The 20,087-nt window shown below is 46.7% G+C and overlaps 1 protein-coding gene across 1 annotated transcript in view; it reads left to right on the top strand.

Moving 5' to 3' along the window:
* LOC147701459 (insulin-like growth factor 3.L) overlaps positions 1 to 20,087 on the top strand; it is a 237,490-nt gene that overhangs the window by 128,075 nt on the left and 89,328 nt on the right. The window contains exon 2 of the mRNA XM_086930134.1: positions 17,375 to 17,549. Coding sequence (XP_086786260.1) covers positions 17,375 to 17,549 — 175 coding nt within the window. The remainder of the gene's footprint in view (positions 1 to 17,374; positions 17,550 to 20,087) is intronic.

Below are 20,087 nucleotides of genomic sequence, written 5' to 3'. Positions count from 1 at the left end.
AGGGAAGGTGCTGGACACAGACCAAAGAAAAATTACTATTCCTACTCCAGTCAAGCTAATATCAGGGAAGGTGCTGGACACTGACCAATTAATAATTACTATTCCTACTCCAGTCAAGCTAATATCAGGGAAGGTGCTGGACACTGACCAATTAATAATTACTATTCCTACTCCATTCTAGCTAATATCAGGGAAGGTGCTGGACACAGACCAAATAAAAATTACTATTCCTACTCCAGTCTAGCTAATATCAGGGAAGGTGCTGGACACAGACCAAAATAAAATTACTATTCCTACTCCAGTCAAGCTAATATCAGGGAAGGTGCTGGACACTGACCAAATAATAATTACTATTCCTACTCCAGTCAAGCTAATATCAGGGAAGGTGCTGGACACTGACCAATTAATAATTACTATTCCAACTCCAGTCTAGCTAATATCAGGGAAGGTGCTGGACACAGAACAAATAAAAATTACTATTCCTACTCCAGTCTAGCTAATATCAGGGAAGGTGCTGGACACAGACCAAAAATAAAATTACTATTCCTACTCCAGTCTAGCTAATATCAGGGAAGGTGCTGGACACAGACCAAATAAAAATTACTATTCCAACTCCAGTCAAGCAAATATCAGAGAAGGTGCTGGACAGTGACCAGTTAATAATTACTATTCCTACTCCAATCTAGCTAATATCAGGGAAGGTGCTGGACACAGACCAAATAAAAATTACTATTCCAACTCCAGTCTAGCTAATATCAGGGAAGGTGCTGGACACAGACCAAAGAAAAATTACTATTCCTACTCCAGTCAAGCTAATATCAGGGAAGGTGCTGGACACTGACCAATTAATAATTACTATTCCTACTCCAGTCAAGCTAATATCAGGGAAGGTGCTGGACACTGACCAATTAATCATTACTATTCCTACTCCAATCTAGCTAATATCAGGGAAGGTGCTGGACACAGACCAAATAAAAATTACTATTCCTACTCCAGTCTAGCTAATATCAGGGAAGGTGCTGGACACAGACCAAAATAAAATTACTATTCCTACTCCAGTCAAGCTAATATCAGGGAAGGTGCTGGACACTGACCAAATAATAATTACTATTCCTACTCCAGTCAAGCTAATATCAGGGAAGGTGCTGGACACTGACCAATTAATAATTACTATTCCAACTCCAGTCTAGCTAATATCAGGGAAGGTGCTGGACACAGAACAAATAAAAATTACTATTCCTACTCCAGTCTAGCTAATATCAGGGAAGGTGCTGGACACAGACCTAAATAAAATTACTATTCCTACTCCAGTTAAGCTAATATCAGGGAAGGTGCTGGACACTGGCCAATTAATAATTAATATTCCTACTCCAGTCAAGCTGATATCAGAGAAGGTGCAGGACACTGATTATTTTAGATTTAATAATCTAAGTCCAGTCATGCAAATATCAGGGAATGTGCTGGACGCTGACCATGTATAAATTAGTATTCCTACTTTTGTCTAATCTTTTTTTTATAAAATATTGTGCACTAATTATATTCCTTTGAGTAAAATAATTTAAATTTATATATTTTACATTATTTGCAGACTAGTGCTAATTGTTTTAATTTGCAGAAATATTTGCAACATTTTATAAAAATTAATCTTTAATTTTTTTAAATTTTTAATAATTTTTTTTGCACACATTATATTCCTTAGACAAATATAATGTTCAATTTATTATTTAAAATTATTTGCAGACTAGTGGTAAATGTTTTATTTGTCTGAAAAATTTGCAACATTTTGTTTAAAATTTTATTTTCTTTTTAATAATTTGTTTTAAATTATTTTGCACACATTATATTCCTTAGACAAATATAATGTTTAAATGTTTAATTTAAATTATTTGCAGACTAGTGATAATTATTTCATTTTTTTGCATTCAGTACCCAGGACTATGACTTTGATCCTCTGTTCCAATCGGAGTCACTGTAATGAGTTTTGTTTGGGTTTGAAGTTGCTGCGCTTGGTGCCACATGCCATGGACCGATGTGCGGAATCGTTAGTGACTATACAACCCAGGGTGGTGACCCAATCCAGCTAAGATTCTGCACACTGGGGGATAGCCTCACGAATAAAGAGCGTGATCACGAAAGGTAATTCTTGCACAGTCTCATCATCTCAGAACGGAAACATTTTTAATATTATATACAACAAAACCATAGCTGTTGCATACTTTTCTTAAGCAACTAAGAACCATTGGCAAAGCCAATAGTTCTGGCTTGTTGTAGATATAATGTTGCTTGTATCCTAAAGCTGGATGTAATGACCGAAACAGCAAAATGCCAGTCAGGTGGCAAACTATGCTAAGCACACAATTTTGGCATGCATGGTTTTAAGCCGTGCCTTAATTACTGCGGCTACGCCCCGTTGAGAGCCCCCGCGTAGTTTTTTCCTTCCACTTCAAACTCTGCATAACACAAAAAAACACTTGCCTTTACGAATGCGCCCAAATGTATTAATTTACAGCCCAACTATGGACAATTGTCTGTATTCTTTGTTGTGTACACATGGCAATTGTGAAGTAGCTTTCTGGCTCCTAAACATTTAGTACTATTCTTCTCAACATTTAAGAAATAAAATGATCAAAGTGGAATGCTCATACAGTGCTCCGGACATGATAGTGCTTTAAATTAAACGCTTGCTGTTGAAATATGCTGATCCTTAAGTTTCGAGTGAAATTCTAGCAAGTTCTACTTGGCTGTCCATCTAGTCAATGTTATTTGCAACGCACAAAGATAAAGAAGTTACAAATGAAACTGTGCAAAATCAAGTTACTTAAGTATGAATCGAAATTTGCCTAGCATAGTAACGGTAAGTTTCAATTCTATTAAGGACACGGAGGCGAGGATTATGCATTTCTCTCTCCGCTGTTTATTCAAAAGTAACAGCATAGCAGCCAGAAAAGCAATAAACATGAAAAAATGCCACATATGCCCAACATCGGGCTAATAAAGACAACAGAAAAAAACCAGAACACATTAGGGAACTACATATCCCATCAGTCCATGCTCATAGTCCTTCTATAGTGTCCACAATCCTTAAGGAAGGGCGTCCATCTTGTGGTCTCTTCCTCTTTCTTCGCGCGAGACACGCCACATCATCAACAGTCTTGCTTTGCACCGTCATTACCTAGCAGGGAAAACACAACAGCGTGAGCGTTGCCATTCCGCTAGAGGAAATAAGACCAAACCCTAAGAACAACACTCCTCACCAGAACAAGTCTTAATGAATGCATTTAAAAAATAAACGGATTACTTACACCAATACGGGGAGGGATCTCCGCAGGAAGTGTGGGTGGGATAATCCTCACCTCCGTGTCCTTAATAGAATTGAAACTTACCGTTACTATGCTAGGCAAATTTCGATTCTATGTCAGGACCGGAGGCTTCAGATTATGCTTGTTGAAAGCTTATTAACCACCAAACTTGCAATATCCACCACAGGCTTGAAGTAAAACCGCTTGAAAGTGGAATCCGAGGACCAATCCGCCGCACGCATCTGGTCCTCTAAACGTGCTCCCAAGGAGAAAGCCTTCGAGGCCATAGCACCTCTAGCTGAATAAGCTCCAAATTGTTTAGTATCAATGCCAGCTTCTTGGAGCACCCACCGCACCCAACGGGCGATGATGGGGGAAGACACCGCCTTGTGCGGTTTTCGTAACGCAATTAAGAGTTGCCTCTCGCCCGGAGGGCGAAATTCCACTGTAACGTCCTCGTATGTCTTCAAACACTGCACAACACAAAGCTTCGGAACGTCCACAAAGGCCGGGTACGAGATAGACCTCGTAGCGGACTTTGTACGGCGCCCCACAGTAAAAGTAACCCCCTCTGGGGAAAACATCCGTGCAGAAATATCCAAGGCACGCACATCTGAAACCCTACAACAGGACACCAAACACAAAAACATCGCCAATTTTGCCGATAACTCTTTTAGTGAAAGATACTGGTTGTGCTGCCAAGAAAGAAAAAGGTTTAGAACCACATTCACGTCCCACAAGACTGAATATCTCGGCTCCGGGGGTAAAGAAAGACGTACACCCCGAAGAAGCCTGCAAACCAAGGGATGTTCCCCTACGGGGGCCCCATCCAACGGTTTGTGCGCTGCCGAGGTCGCCGAACGCACTGCGTTAATGGTCCTGTAGGCCAGCCCATCCGCCGCCAACTCCGCTAGGAAATTTAGGATGGGAACGACACCTGCGACCAGGGGATCCAGGTCCCGTCGAAGACACCAACGAACCCACCTGGACCATGCTGATCGGTACCTCTTTGTGGTACTGTCAGCCCACGCTTTAGACAAGAAGGACTCAGCCGAGCCCGAAAGTCCTGGGAGCGACCAGCGTCTCCGGAAAGCCGCCACTCCATGAGGCGGAGAGAATCCTGCATGATGAGGTGATGAGGCTTCCCGTCCGGATTGAGAAGGAGACGAGGAAACCGGGGGAATAGGATCGGAGATTCTCAAGAAAGTTCCAGAAGAACTGGAAACCAAACTTGCGACCTCCACCAGGGCGTCACCATCACCACATCCGCTTTTTGGCGGCGAAGAAGGGCCGCCGACCTCACCACCATCGAAAACGGGGGGAAAGTGTAGGGCTTTTCCCGACTCCAGTCTTGGAGGAACGCATCGGTGGCCTCCGCCAGGGGATTCGGTCTCCAACTGAAAAACCTCGGTAACTGGAAATCGAGGCGGGACGCAAACAGATCCACCGAGAACGGGCCCCACATGGTCTCTAACCAGTGAAACACCCGCGCGTCCAACTTCCAGAGACTCGAATCCCGCAGGTACCTCGAATGCCAATCCGCCACCTGATTGGCCTGGCCCGGGAGGTACTCCGCCGTCACCAATACCTGATGGGCTAGGCAATAATCCCAAAAATCCTTTGCCAGATCTGCCAAGGCCTGCGACCGAGGGCCGCCCAGGTGGTTGACATAGCGGACCGCTGAGATGTTGTCCATCCGTAAAAGCACACATGACTTCGCCGAGTCTTTGGTCTAACAACGGACCGCGAAAGAGCCTGCCAAGAGCATGACAGTTGATATGGAGTTGTTGCTCCTCTAACGACCAACCGCCGCCTGTGGAAAAATCCCCGCAGCGGGCGCCCCAGCCTGTTCTGCTGGCGTCCGACTCTATTATCAAGTCCGGAATCGACCCGAAAATTGCCCGGCCGTTCCACGCCTCCATATGGGAGAGCCACCAGGACATCTCTCCTTTCACTTCCTCCGACAGAGGAACCAACTGTTCGTAAGTCAGGCCCCTTCTGAGGTGGTAAGCCTTGAGGCGCTGAAGGGCCCGATAATGAAGCGGCCCCGGAAAGATTGCCTGAATCGAGGATGAGAGAAGCCCTACTACCCTGGCAATCTGGCGTAGGGACATGTGAGACTTGGCGATCGTCTGTCGAAGCACGTGCCGGATTTTGGCCATCTTCCGAGAAGGAAGGCTCAGAGACACCTGCACCGAGTCCACAACGAACCCCAAGAACACCATCTTCTGGGAGGGTGTGAAGACGGACTTGTCCTTGTTGACAAAGAAACCAGACCCTACAACAAAGAAATTGTCTGGTCAAGTTGAAGCACCAACTTGTTGGGACATTGGGCCATAAGCAGGATGTCATCCAGGTAGACAATCATCCGACTCTGAAGGACCTCCACTGCCGGGCGTAGCAGTTTGGTGAAACACCAGGGGGCCGAGGAAAGTCCGAAAGGAAGGGCCGGAATCGACGATGAGGCGGGTGTATGGGAACTACCAGATAAGCATCCTCGAGGTCCAAACGGACCATCCAGTCGATGGGCAAAAGCACGTCTCTCAGGAGGTGAATACCCTCCTTCTTGAAGTGGTTGTACACCATCCAGCTGTTGAACTCCCGGAGGTTTATAACAGGCCTCTTGCCCCCGTCTGTCTTTTCCACTAAGAAAACATTGCTGAGGAAACCAGAGGGGTGTCTCTTTGATCGGCAAATGGCCCTTTACGTAACAGCTCTAAGACCTCTTCGACGATCAACCGCCCGTCTTCCCGGGAGAAAACGATCGGGTGCGGGGCGTTCACCTGGAAGGGCTGATTTTAAAACTCTATACGGAAACCCCGTACAGTTTGAAGAACCCAGGCGTCCCTCGTGATGGCCGCCCACACCTCCGGGAAACAAGCCAACCGCCCTCCTATTAGCACTCGGTCCGGAGGGATTACACTCACCGTGGGAACTATTGTTTCCTGCGTCGTTCCTGAAGCCGCCTCTTCCACGAAACCGTTGGCCTTTGGTGGGATAAAAGTTGTTATAATTGGCCAAGGAGTTGTACTGACCTCTGCCGGAGCCTTGCCCTTTATTGGGTTGATTCTGACCACCACGGCCGGTCGTGAGGCCCCTGCCACGACCGGCCCCCCTAGAGAAACGCTGCTGGAACACCCTTTTGATGGTGGAATGGGCTTTGTCTAGGGAGGAAAAAGTGGAAACAAACTTCCCCAGTTCTTTTATGAATGGGTCGCCAAACAGGCCGCCTTGCGCCACCGCTCCCGCCTCTGAAGAGGCCAGATCCCCTAACTTGGGGTCTAATTTAATGAGCAGCGAGTGCCGGCGTTCGGTAGAAAGCGCACAGTTGGCGTTGCCCAAGAAAATGACTGCCCTCTGTGCCCAATTAGATAAAACGCCTGGGGCTATGGTAGAGCCCGACACCTTGGCCTCCTCCGCCATATCTAGGATCATCGTCAGGTGGCCTATGGTATCCAAAAGCTTATCCTGGCACGACCACCAAGAGCGGTCGATGCCCTTGCGAGGATCCTTCTCAAAATTTGCCATAAAGGTGGCCATCTTCCCGTCAAGCTCCGGAGTCATGGCCACATTCCTTCCAAGTGTCGGACGCGGACATTCTCCCCTCAGGCAACTACGTGCTTCCTTTCTAGAGGCTTGCAGAGGCGCCCCGCCACGAACTTTGCGACTTTGTCGCCTGGCGTCCAGGTGGCTGACCTCGGGTGGATTATATCGTCTGGGTCCAGCATACCTGAGGCGTCCTGAGGCAACTCAGTCGAAGTACCGGACGGGCGCCAAGACCGCACCGAATCCTCATCGTCGTCGGTGTCCGCAGGGGAGAGCCCTCCCGTAGAGGAAGGGGCTGTCCCCGTGTGCACCGAAGGGCTCGGGGCCGGGAACGACGCCGGGGCAGGGTCAGTTGCCTTAGCCAAAAACGCATCCCTTAGGCGTTCAAAGGCGTCCTCATCCACACCCGGCTCACCCCCTGAGCCGCCGTCCCTACAGACCTTCTTGGGTGCTGGCGGATGCCCCTCCATAGGGGACTGGGAACCCGCCGGGGCACTCACTGGCGCAGGAGCCAGCTTCGCGCACTCCTCTACTATACGGCCGAGAGTCAATCCTCCATAGGCCCCACTATCTCCTGCACACACCTGTAGATGGATTGATCCACTGCATCATAAAATTCATCATCCCCCAAATACTGATGGGTCTCCTCCTCCTCTACATAATATCCTTCCGCCATGCTTGCCTATTTGCTATGGTGTGGAAAAGGCGGAAGTTTCCGACTGGCACTAGGGACCAGGGGTATGGGCCAACCGAAGGCTAGCAAAGGCTTTTGTCACTGGCGAGCCAGGGAGTATAGGGGCAGCACTCCACCTAGCGCGCAGACCCTCTTAGCAAAGACCGGGTCCAAGCCGCCTCCCTGTGCACTTCGTCAAGGTATACCCTGGCTAGCGGACTAACCGCCAATAGTGCTGGGAAGGTACAGCCCGAAGGCGTAAATTGCGTTAACCCACTAGTACAGACCCGTCAAGGGCGTAAATCAAAATTGGGGCAATACAACCCAACAGGGCGTCAAGGTGGGGTGGCAGAGGAAGGCTCCGGCGTGGCTCTCCTCCTCAGCGCGGCTCTCGTCTGACAGGGAGACCGCGCTGAGGAGAAAAGAGACCCTACACCTCCCTCTAGCAGCAAGGACGCAGCGCCGCACCTCTCTGGGACAGTCGCGTCAGGGGTGAAACGTCCCCGCGACAATAAATAAGGACTCTGAAAGATAAAACGTGCACGTGAATATCAATGAAGAGCCTCTAAGACAAACTACAAATACACAGTGCCTAGAACCCAAAACACCCCCACAGTTACAATAACCAGTGAGAGCATAGGAAAAAAGCACTTAACTGGCTGCGAAGCAGCAAAGAAAGAGGAAGAGACCACAAGATGGACGCCCTACCTTAAGGATTGTGGACACTATAGAAGGACTATGAGCATGGACTGATGGGATATGTAGTTCCCTAATGTGTTCTGGTTTTTTTCTGTTGTCTGTATTAGCCCGATGCTGGGCATATGTGGCATTTTGTCATGTTTATTGCTTTTCTGGCTGCTATGCGGTTACTTTTGAATAAACAGCGGAGAGAGAAAAGCATAATCTGAAGCCTCCGGTCCTGACATAGAATTGCGTTTAAGATACATTATCGCAGAAGGCGTAAAAACAAGACCAGTACAATTTCTTCCAAAACTCCTTAAAACCAAAAACTTTATGGAAATCAGCAGTACTGAAATACTTTTTTGGAAGGGTAAGAATATGTATGACACTGCAACATCTGACAAATTGGATTTGCCTGTGGCCTCGGATTGCGGAAATGAAACATTAAATGAAGAACCATCTCAATCATTTAACAGAAGGTGAACGGAAAAGGCTTCCCGCCCATGGTCAAAATAAGAGCACTAAATGACGCATTTCTGTCCTAGATCTTCCCTAACTGAGATATTGAGCGGCCCCTCTATTCCTTAGTGATGACCTATCTTAAGTAAACTGTGTAGGAGAGTAGGGTCTGCAATCCTATGATCACCCCAGATTTTTGCTTTTTGCTTCACTGGTTTACGACTTCCCTGGCTGTGGGCCTGCTAATCAGACCCACAGCCTAGCTGTTCTCTCTCTAAATTGACACGTGTACCTTAGGTGCATTTACCAATTGGTACTGGGCCACCTTATCAGTCTCTGTACCCAGGGCCTACCAGGGGCTGCAGCATGTATTATGCCACCCCTGGCTGGCCATCTAAATCTGACACAACTGGCTGCACGACAGCTGGGGCAAGGTGGTGTAATCACCCTTTGCTTTAGATATAGTATACCTATATCTAACCCTAAAATGGACACATGTATTCCTATCAGTCACTCCTATGGCAGGCCTTATCAATCCTGAAGGCAGAGTGCTTGGAATTAGGTGAGATGGTGCTCTGGCATGAGCTGAGCCCGTTTGCAGCTTGCGGAACCAAGTCCTAATAGCTGTTCCATGATAACGCGTACCCTATACTCTTAAGTGCATTATAATCCTCGCGGTTCTTTGCCAACTTTGGTATCGCTTTATCAAAACATGTCGAGTAAGGTGTCATACGAATTGGAATACTAACCCCTCGCCAATTCTGGCGACGGGGTTAGCATTCCACCCTTCTAGAGGGACACAACATGTATGTAACTGTGAACCCCGGTTAAAGTTAACTCGAGCCTCAGCATCACAAAATGGATGCTGCCACCACAGACACAAGTCTGACCTCCTGCTGCTGGGAGTCCTTCCAGCGAGGAGAGCTTGGACAAAGGGTTTCCTGTCAGGGGCGGTGCTAGCACCATCCCAGACAGGGTTTTGTGTATCCCAGGTATGCAGGGCTGAGAGGGCTGAGAGGAAGGTGACTGCAAGTGGCACCCCGGTGCTCACTGTGCATATGCCGGCTTGAACCAGTTCCAAGGGCACACCAGCCCTTGAGCTGGGTAAAGTCCGGACAGGGGAGAGGGGTGTCCAGATCCTTTTTCGTTTTCAGCCTAACCAGTCGGATTCGTCCGATAACACTAACTTTACGAAATCTAGCATCCATAGACTTTGTGCACATTCTGCACCCGATCTCCCTAGGCCCCTGCTCCTAACCTGAAGGTTCTGTAGTGTAGTCCTAGCGATCCTAAAGCCTCTGGATCGAGTTACTTACCTACTAGTATTTCGCATTCCACTTTTGTAGTATATGGTTTTTCGTGCCCCTCGGGCATTTGTGTAAATTGTGCAACTTAAAGTATTTTCTTAAGAGTTTTGTTGTGTGCTTAGCTCCCTGACTCATAAAGAGATCAGGGTAGACTTGTTATAAATAAATATCCTTTTATTTTCATAACAACTTGTGTGGTGTCCTTTCACTTGGTGTTCAAGGGGTATATGTGATGGTATAACAGCTGGCTTAACACGCCCTCTAGAGTTTAGCCTAAAGACTGCTCTTGTCCATGATACTAGGATAGCTGGTCTATAAGGTTGACTTACAACCAATCATCAATAAGGGTCGTTTGGAATGATACATAGTGATCACTAGAATAGTGAGCACTGCATATCAGGCCAACTTCTCACAAACTGTGTAAGGGTTTTTCTCTTTCTCTGTTCTCCTATTATGCATTACACGTTTGACCAACATGCCCTCTTGCATATATGATCAAGTGAGCGTTTTCTATAATTTTGTTGTGATGGTTGGTGCTTGTGAGTTCATAGGGGATTTTTGAGAAGTACGGTTTATTATTCAGAAATTAATGGAATAAGGGCTCACCATCATTTCAACCTGCCCAAATCATCCGTTTGGACCCTCAAAACTGCTAAAGGGAAGGACTTGTGCAGTAGGATCACTGCCCCTCTGGAACACTTGTTTCTTTGTGTGGTGTACCGTCAGTGGGGTTTGTCTCTATGCGTAGGGTCTGTTAGCGTTCTCTCTCGACACCCCTCTCTCCACCCCCCTCTCTCTCCACCCCCCTCTCTCTCTCCACCCCTCTCTCTCTCCACCCCTCTCTCTCTCCACCCCTCCACCCCTCTCTCTTCACCCCTCTCTCTCCACCCCCTCTCTCTCCACCCCCTCTCTCTCTCCACCCCTCTCTCTCTCCACCCCTCTCTCTCTCCACCCCTCTCTCTCCACCCCTCTCTCTCTACACCCCTCTCTCTCTCTACACCCCTCTCTCTCTCCACACCCCTCTCTCTCCACCCCTCTCTCTCTCCACCCCTCTCTCTTTTTTTTTTTTTTTTTGCGTGCTTGTATAGCGCTGTGAATAAACTCCCGTAGGAGTATCTCCGCGCTTATGACAACCGGTAATGAAACTGATAAAGGAAGCAATGAAGTTAAAAGTGTTATGAGAGCTCCTATAACCAAAAAGGTGCAAGTTAGAATGCACTAAACAAAAAAGTTTTCAGGCATTTCCTGAATTGAAGATGGTTATGGCATTGCCTCAATGAGAGCGGGAGGGAGTTCCAGAGGTTGGGACCTACTACAGACAGAGCCCTGCCACCTAGCCTAGATTTAGTTATTTTAGGAACACTCAGTAACAACTGGTCACTGGATCTAAGGGCACGGGTTGGGACATAAGGTACAAATTTGCTGGCCAAATACTCTGGTCCCAATTGATTGAGGCCCTTGTGAATGATGCAGCAGGTCTTGAACTTCACTCGTTGGCGTATTGGTAACCAGTGAAGTTTGTGAAGTAACGGTTTGGAGGGGGATCTGGGGGGTGCATTGAGCACCAACCTAGCTGCCGTATTTTGCACCACCTGCAGACGATCTAAGACCTCCTCATTTGCACCTGCCAGAAGACCGTTACAATAATCAAGGCGGCTGATAACTAAAGCCTGAACTAAAGTTTTCCTATGGGAGTCAGGGAGGAAAGGAAAAATTCTACGGAGGAGACCAATCACATGGAAGCAGGTTCCCACAGTAATATTGACATTTTGCTTCATGGTCAACTCCGGCTCCAATCTAACTCCTAGGTTCTTGATTATTGTTTTGGGCTCAGGAACTGGGCCCAAATCAGAAGGCCACCTCTCCACCCCTCTCTCTCTCCACCCCTCTCTCTCTCCACCCCTCTCTCTCTACACCCCTCTCTCTCCACCTCTCTCCCTACACCCCTCTCTCCACCTCTCTCCCTACACCCCTCTCTCTCTACACCCCTCTCTCTCTACCCCAATCTCTCTCCACCCCCTCTCTCTCTCTACACCCTCTCTCTCCACCCCTCTCTCTCTCTCTCTACACCCCTCTCTCTACACCCCTCTCTCTACACCCATGTATTTTTCTGTGTGTGCGTCTCTAACTCTGTGTGCGTCTCTATATGTGCATTTGTCTCTGTAAGTACGTCTCTTATCTGTGTGTGCATCTTTGTTTCCATGTGTGTCTGTCTGTGTGTGCGTCTCTATACGTGTGTCAGTCTCTATGTGTGCGTGACTGTCTGTGCGTCTCTGTTTTATGTTTCTATGTGTGTGTCTGTCTCTCTGTGCGTTTGTGTGTGTCTGTCTCTATGTGTGTATCGGTGCATGTATCTCTCTGTATGTTTGTCTCTGTGTATATATCTACTGTTAGCCTCACTGGCAATGTAAACATGGCATGGGAACGCTATAATACACATACTTACTCCACAGATACATACAGACCTGCCATTCCCTAACACACACAGTACACAAACCAGCAAACATATCCAGCTAAATATAAACAATTCCAAATTCTCTAACAAATGCGAGACCTGTTGCATTGCAAATGCTTGTTTTTCTTGCATTTCTTTGTGTTTGATCTTACTATATCCTGACTGCACATGTCTCGCAATCCTCCTCGGAAGCCTTTCCTGTTCGCGTTGTAGGAGATTGAAGTGGCTTTGAAGATGATGTAGACATGGATAGGTACACTTCCGTTTCATAAGTGTAGGCATTTGTAATCAGATTTCCCGAGGCTTTCGATGTGCTATGGCGTCCTGAAAGGAATAGGCTTATTTCATGATTTTTCTAACTTACATTTCTTTGTTTATTTTCTGACTGTTTTCTGACTGCACTTGTGTCAAAAGACTGCAGCCTTTCCCGTTGGCCTTGTAAGAGATGCAGCTAGCTATGAAGGCTTTGAAGAAAATGAAGGCATGCATTTGGTGTTCTGAATTTGCGTAATAGTAGAGGTATTTAGTCACATTTCTTCAGGCTTTTGATGGGATATTCTGTGGCTGGGTGACTTCCTTTTTTTGGTGGCCTTGTAAGAGATGCAGCTGTCTCTGAAGATGATTCAGGCAAGCAGGAGAATTGACCTTGCATCAGGGTACATGCATGTAAATCAAAATGTGTCAGTATTTTGTGGAGGTATGCTGTGGCATGCTGGATGCCTTCCAGAGGGCCAGTGTGGTATCTGGGTGGACATGAAGCAGCCTCCATCCTGATGTGAAAGTATGCAGACTGAAATAGCCATTCCAAAGCCACTTTCAGGAAAGAACAGTAAGACTTTTTTTAAGTGGGAGAGCTGGTACAATGCTGTCTTGGTCTCTTGGCCATGTGCTCCTTGAGAGAGAGATAGGTGTTGAATGTGAAGTTGTGTGATTTGGCATTGATTGACAGATGGGGGTTAAAGCCATCCCAGTTCCTGTCGGTTAGGTAGGTGAGAACAAATTGTTATTTCTTGTTGTTAGAGAATGGGTGTACTTCAGTCTTAGTGAGGTTAACCTTCAGGTAGATACTAGACATCCAGGTATGAATGACAAAGAGGCAGAGTCTAAGTTACTGAGAAGATCTTCATATAGTGTTGAGTGACAAAATATGGTGAATCATCATGTTATTGTCAATAAGCAAGTTTGGGAAGACTGTTATGTATGGATGGAACATGGAAGATTACAGGACCAGGGTTGGAGCTCAGGGATGCTCATCAGGTGATGTTGAGCTTCTTGGACCTTGAGACACTAATCTGCGTCATCTGACGGTGCATTGATAAGTAAAAGGAGAACCAATGCAGTGAATCCAATTGAAGGCCAGAGGGAGCGGATGAGGGCACAGTGGCCAACTGTGTCAGAGACACCCAAGAGGGTCATAGGCATCATTGGTCTCATCATGGATCAGGAGAACGTCATCTACTACTTGGACAGTGGCTGTTTCCGTGGCGCGGAATAATCTGAGGGTGACTGCTGGTCATGAAGGAATTTGCACTGATGCTATCTATCTGAAAGTGGACAAAGGTCCCTGCAAGACTTGTTGTGAGTGTCTTAATGAAGCTAAAGACGATAGATTGCAAGATATTTTGAAGCATCTTGACAGATTGGAAGATAAAAAGCATGTCAATACAGTGTACGCTACTAAACATGCTGATAGATTTTTAAATATTATGCATGTTGACAGATTACTTACTATATATGAAGTGTGTGTAAATTTGAATCCATGCAGTATGTAGATAGACTGGTACATACACAATATACCAACAAGGTGTGATGCCGACAAGGTGTCTCAGTAAATTAAACTCTGCTGACATCTGCTGTGGCCTGCAGGTATTCATTTTAATCCCGAAAAGCATATCCTTCCACACTCCGGAGGGCAGTAACTAAATTACTTTAAAACTGAACTAAAGTTATTTACTGTACTTAAAATTGGTCGGAAGTGCTATAGAACAGAAATCTGGTTACTGTGATTTAAGAGGTTAGGCGTTATCATTTGCCAAAGTCCAATGTGCAGCCTATAAATTATAAACTATGATAAATGCAATTCCTGGGTCATATATGAATAACGGTTTACAGGAAAGATGTTATGTTCTGACATAATTTTGTGAAACTTTTTAAGAAAACAGATTAGTACTGTGGTGTGGTTGGCTCCCACCGTCATAGTATTGTAGCCCCTTGCTAGGTAAAAACAATTTCACTGACAAAACCGGGCATGACCCCTAGCAGCGCCAGCGCAAAGTGAGAGGCTTTTGTCGAGAGAAATGCAAGTAAAGGACTTCAACACTAGCAAAACTAGAGTCAATAAACTAATCAGTAAAATTTGCAAATCAATTTAGTCAAAGAATTTTGGGTTTAAAATAAGACCAAAATGACATAAATTGGGTAAGTCAATTAGACTTTTTAGATTTAGGTATATGTCACAAAATGCTCGCAAGCTTGATTTAGGTGTGAATTTCAAGAGGATACTCTGTGCACTGCCCAAAAAGTGACCACCGGAGGCTGCTACCACAAAAGCAAACTACAGTTACAAGCACATCGTGCTAGATGTGCCCTCACATCGGCGAGTTGGGTGGTCTATTTACACTCGTTACCTCCCCTGGCACAACAGTATTGATCCATTCTAAACTGGGTTGGTGCCTCCTGCCCTACCTGCACAACAGAATAAATTCAAACTGGACCAGACCTCTCAATAAAGCAGGCCCACACAATTATCCTAATTGAATCGATGAAGGGTCCCACACCACAACCCTCTTCGAATAGTTGAAGGGTCCCACACCACAATCCTCTTCGAAAAGTTGAAGGGCCCAACACCACAATCCTCTTCGAAAAGTTGAAGGGCCCAACACCACAATCCTCTTCGAATAGTTGAAGGGCCCAACACCAAAATCCTCTTCAAATAGTTGAAGGGCCCAACACCACAATCCGCTTCGAAAAGTTGAAGGGCCAAACACCACAATCCTCTTCGAATTGTTGAAGGGCCCAACACCACAATCCTCTTTGAATAGTCGAAAGGCCCAACACCACAATCCTCTTCGAATAGCTGAAGGGCCCAACTCCACAATCGTCTTCGAAAAGTTGAAGGGCCCCACACCACAATACTCTTCGAATAGTTGAAGGGTCCCACACCACAATCCTCTTCGAATAGTTGAAGGGCCCAACACCACAATCCTCTTCAAATAGTTGAAGGGCCCAACACCACAATCCTCTTTGAATAATTGAAGGGCCCAACACCACAATCCTCTTCGAATAGTTGAAGGACCAACACTACAATCCTCTTCGAATAGTTGAAGGGCCCGAAAGCCACAATCCTCTTCGAATAGTTAGAGGGCCCCACACAACAATTCTCTTTGAATAGTTGAAGGGCCCCACACAACAATCCTCTTTAAATAGTTGAAGGGCCCCACACAACAATCCTCTTCAAATAGTTGAAGGACCCCACACAACAATCCTCTTCGAATAGTTGAAGTGCCCAATACCACAATCCTCTTCCAATAGTTGAAGGGCCCAACATCACAATCCTCATGAAATAGTTGAAGTGCCCAACACCACAATCCTCTTTGAATAGTTGAAGGGCCCAACACCACAATCCTCTTCGAATAGTTGAAGGGCCCAACTCCACAATCCTCTTCGAAAAGCTGAAGGGCCCAACACCACAATTTTATTCGAATAGTTGAAGGGTCCCACACCACAATCCTCTTCGAAGAGTTGAAGGGCCCAACACCACAATCCTCTTTGAATAGTTGAAATGCCCAACACCACAATCCTCTTCGAATAGTAGAAGGCCCAACACCACAATCCTCTTCATATAGTTGAAGTGCCCAACACCACAATCCTCTTTGAATAGTTGAAGGGCCCAACACCATAGTCCTCTTTGAATATTTGAAGTGCCCAACACCACAATCCTCTTTGAATAGTTGAAGGGCCCAACACCATAGTTCTCTTCGAATAGTTGAAGGGCCCCACACCACAATCCTCTTCGAATAGTTGAAGGGCCCAACACCATAATCCTCTTTGAATAGTTGAAGGGCCCCACACCACAATCCTCTTTGAATAGTTGAAGGGCCCCACACTAGAATCCTCTTCGAATAGATGAAGGGCCCCACACCATAATTCTCTTTGAATAGTTGAAGGGCCCCACAGAACAATCCTCTTTGAATAGTTGAAGGGCACCACACAACAATCCTCTTTGAATAGTTGAAGGGTCCCACACAACAATCCTCTTTGAATAGTTGAAGGGCCCCACACAACAATCCTCTTTGAATAGTTGAAGGGTCCCACACAACAGTTCTCTTCGAATAGCTGAAGGATCCCACAGCACAATCCTCTTTGAATATCTGATGGGTCCTTCCATAAGTCCGACAATGTTGGGAGAATCTTAGTGAATGTGTTATGGAAGTATTATGGCCAGTGGTAAAGGGAAGGGTGATAAAGGTTTTGGGACATTGCATTTCAACAGCCTATGAATCAAGCACAACCTGCCGTCCACAAATGCACTTTGGCACCAAAAGGACGGTAGGGTGATATGATGAGCATTTAAGGGATGTATGACGGTACCACGCGTACTTTTACAACGCGTACCGTTACCACGCTACTTTTACCACGCAAGTCGTTACAACGACTTGCGTGGAGGGGCGCTGGATAGTAAATTATTTAATTTACTATTCCAACTCCAGTCCCCGTGGACTCTAGGGAAAGGAGTTGGATAGTAAATTAAAGTATTTACTATCCTGGAGCGCCCCCCAGCGCATTTCGTTGTAACGACCTGCGTGGTAAAAGTAGCGTGGTAACGGTACCGCGTTGTAAAATATGCGTGGTAACCGTTGTATACCGCATTTAAGATACAAACGTAATGCAATGAATTCTTGTCAAACCTATGGTTTCGATTCTTATCATTTTCACTTTTCTTCCGGGTTCCCAGAAGGCTGCGCTACCCAACATCAGTCCTTCGTTGCTGTGCCTGTCCTTGCTGCTCGCCGCGTGCCTGGACATGTCCGAGGGCCGCTGTTACCGACACCGATCCAAAGAGATGCTCTGCGGGGCGGAACTGGTGGACATTTTGCAGTTTATCTGTGGGCCCACCGGCTTTTATTTCAGTAAGTTGTATGACTCTGTCTTATTCTCTCCCCAATATTTCATTGTGAATTGTGTGTTGTGCTTTTTATGTAAATTCCAATTTATTTTACATAGATTTCACCGATGTTCAGGCCATTGGAAGAAGCTTCCAGTCTCACCATTCCTAGTTTAGTTTGTGGCGTGTTAATTAGAAATCCGTAATCACGGCTTAACTACTTATGCACATTGGCCCTTGAGTTCGTCTGCTGATTTCAGCAACTTCTCAGCGTGTACTTCAGATCCAGCAGCTGCACACCTTTGCCTAAGTCCTTCACCTTTTCCATTGTCCTTAAAGTCTATACCAGATTTTAAAGAGAGGCAGCTCTGTTTGATGCCCCTGGCTCAGAGCTTCCTCTGCCCTGTCTGTGCAAAGAGCATGTGCTTGAATTCAATGGTGATTATGAATACCTGGTTCACAGTGCAAGCTGATGCTCATAAACAGTGGTAGATGAGATGGGGTTAGTCCAGATCAGACAGTCCTGCAGCCAAACAGCAACTTGTTGCTGCACCTCAATACTCTTCTGCCACTGCTATCCGCGGTGGGGGGAGTGGTGGGGGATTGGATAGGCAGCCACTTCTTTGGTCAGGTGACACCGTAGCTCATGCCCGTGATCATATACTTTGTGAAGGTGATGCTTCTTTGAAGGTCCCAGACTGGCCTATCCAAATTGCGCTGAATTAATGAAGTGATCAGAAAGAATCCTTCTTGGTTCCATTCAGAGTTTATTTATCCAAAGCAGGCACATAGTTACGTAGCTACAGTGGCGTGTGCAGGGAGAGAGAGAAAGGTGTCAGCACCAATGACATGCAAGAGGATGGGGAGACAACTCACTCAAAGCCTCTGCTTCTAATATGGCGATTCACAATCTTAGGGCAACACATAAATTGGCAGAGTGCCAGACTTATGTACCCTCATGCACTCAGTATGCTAGAAGCAAACATCCCGCACTCTAGGTGAAGAGAGGGGCGGCAGGTATGGCAGGCCACACAGATTTACCACAGAGGAGCAGTAGGCAGCCTCCCCAACTTGGAGTGGATGACAAACGCCTGTACCTCCTGATCGTTAGCTGCCGCCATCAGTTATGGGATGGACATGGGGACAGGAGCCATCCAGGTTGAAATGAAATGAACTGCCCCTTGGGGTGAACCCAGACCCATCAGAGTCTAGCACCTTGCTGGTGACATTGGCACACAAATATATACAAGATCAGTCAGTGGGCTTAGGACTGGAGTCTCGTGCCCCAGAAAATATACTCAGCCATAAATGTTGAAAGCAGGAACAGAGCAGCACAAGAATTGTAAATCAGGGATGTGAGAAGTTGGCCTGATATGCAGTGCTCACTATTCTAGTGATCACTATGTATCAGTCCAAACAACCCTTATTGATGATTGGTTGTAAGTCAACCTGATAGACCAGCTATCCTAGTAGCATGGACAAGAGCAGTCTTTAGGCTAAACTCTAGAGGGTGTGTTAAGCCAGCTGTTATACCATCACATATACCCCTTGAACACCAAGTGAAAGGACACCACACAAGTTGTTATGAAAATAAAAGGATATTTATTTAGAACACAACAGCCCTGGACTCTTTATGAGGACAGGGCGCTAAGCACAATACAAAGCTCTTAAAGAATTTCTGAAAGTCGCACAATTTACACAAATGCCCGAGGGGCACGGAAAACCATATACTACAAAAGTGGAATGTGAAATACTAGCAGGTAAGTAACTAGTCTGAAAGGCTTTAGGATCGCTAGGACTGGACTACTGAACCTTCAGATTACGAGCAGGAGGCCTAGGGAGATCGGGTGCAGAGTGTGCACTCTCACGCGGGATGCGGGACAAAGTCTATGGATGCTAGATTTCGTAAAGTTAGTGTTATCGGACGAATCCGACTAGGTAGAGCTGAAACGAAAAAGGATCTGGACACTTAGATAGTTAAGCTATGCTGGAGCACAGAAATGCTCAGGTTACCTAGCCCAGGGGCTGCGGCTGCATAGGGCTGAAAAGACGTCGGGAATCCTCGTTGCAGTCTATGGAGCCTGAAAGAAGAAGTTGCTGGCAGGCGACCAGTGATGAAGTTCGATGTGATCCAAGCCTGGATCGATGATGGAGGATACCTGTAAGCAGAGGGGACCAAGTTCTGAATCACTAGCCAGTGATTAGATGGGCACCAGGATGGCACCGGACGAAGTCACCTCGACCAGGTGAGTGGGCGACGCTGGGCTCTGCAGTCTCTCGGACCAGGAGGCGTGTCGGTGACCAGGATGGAGGTGCGAGCTGTCCCACGAAGGTATCTGCTGTCGACGTCGCTGGACCCAGGATTGGGGCAACAAGTCTTGGCAAATGCAAGCCCACGCGGTGGACTCAAAATGGCGTCTGGAGTGGACCAGGAGGGTCCGAGGAAGGTCCCCTTCAGGAGGAGACTAGGGCCAGTCTAGAGGAGCTAGACCAGCGGTGAAACAAATGTAGGAAGTCGTCTGGAGGGTCACTAGCCAACGGGCAAGTGACCGGACAACGTGGC

The sequence above is a fragment of the Lissotriton vulgaris genome, chromosome 7 (assembly GCF_964263255.1).
Source record: "Lissotriton vulgaris chromosome 7, aLisVul1.2, whole genome shotgun sequence".
NCBI classification, from domain to species: Eukaryota; Metazoa; Chordata; class Amphibia; order Caudata; family Salamandridae; genus Lissotriton; species Lissotriton vulgaris.
The sequence above is the reverse complement of the archived record's forward strand: the minus strand, read 5'-3'. Positions and strand labels throughout refer to the sequence as shown.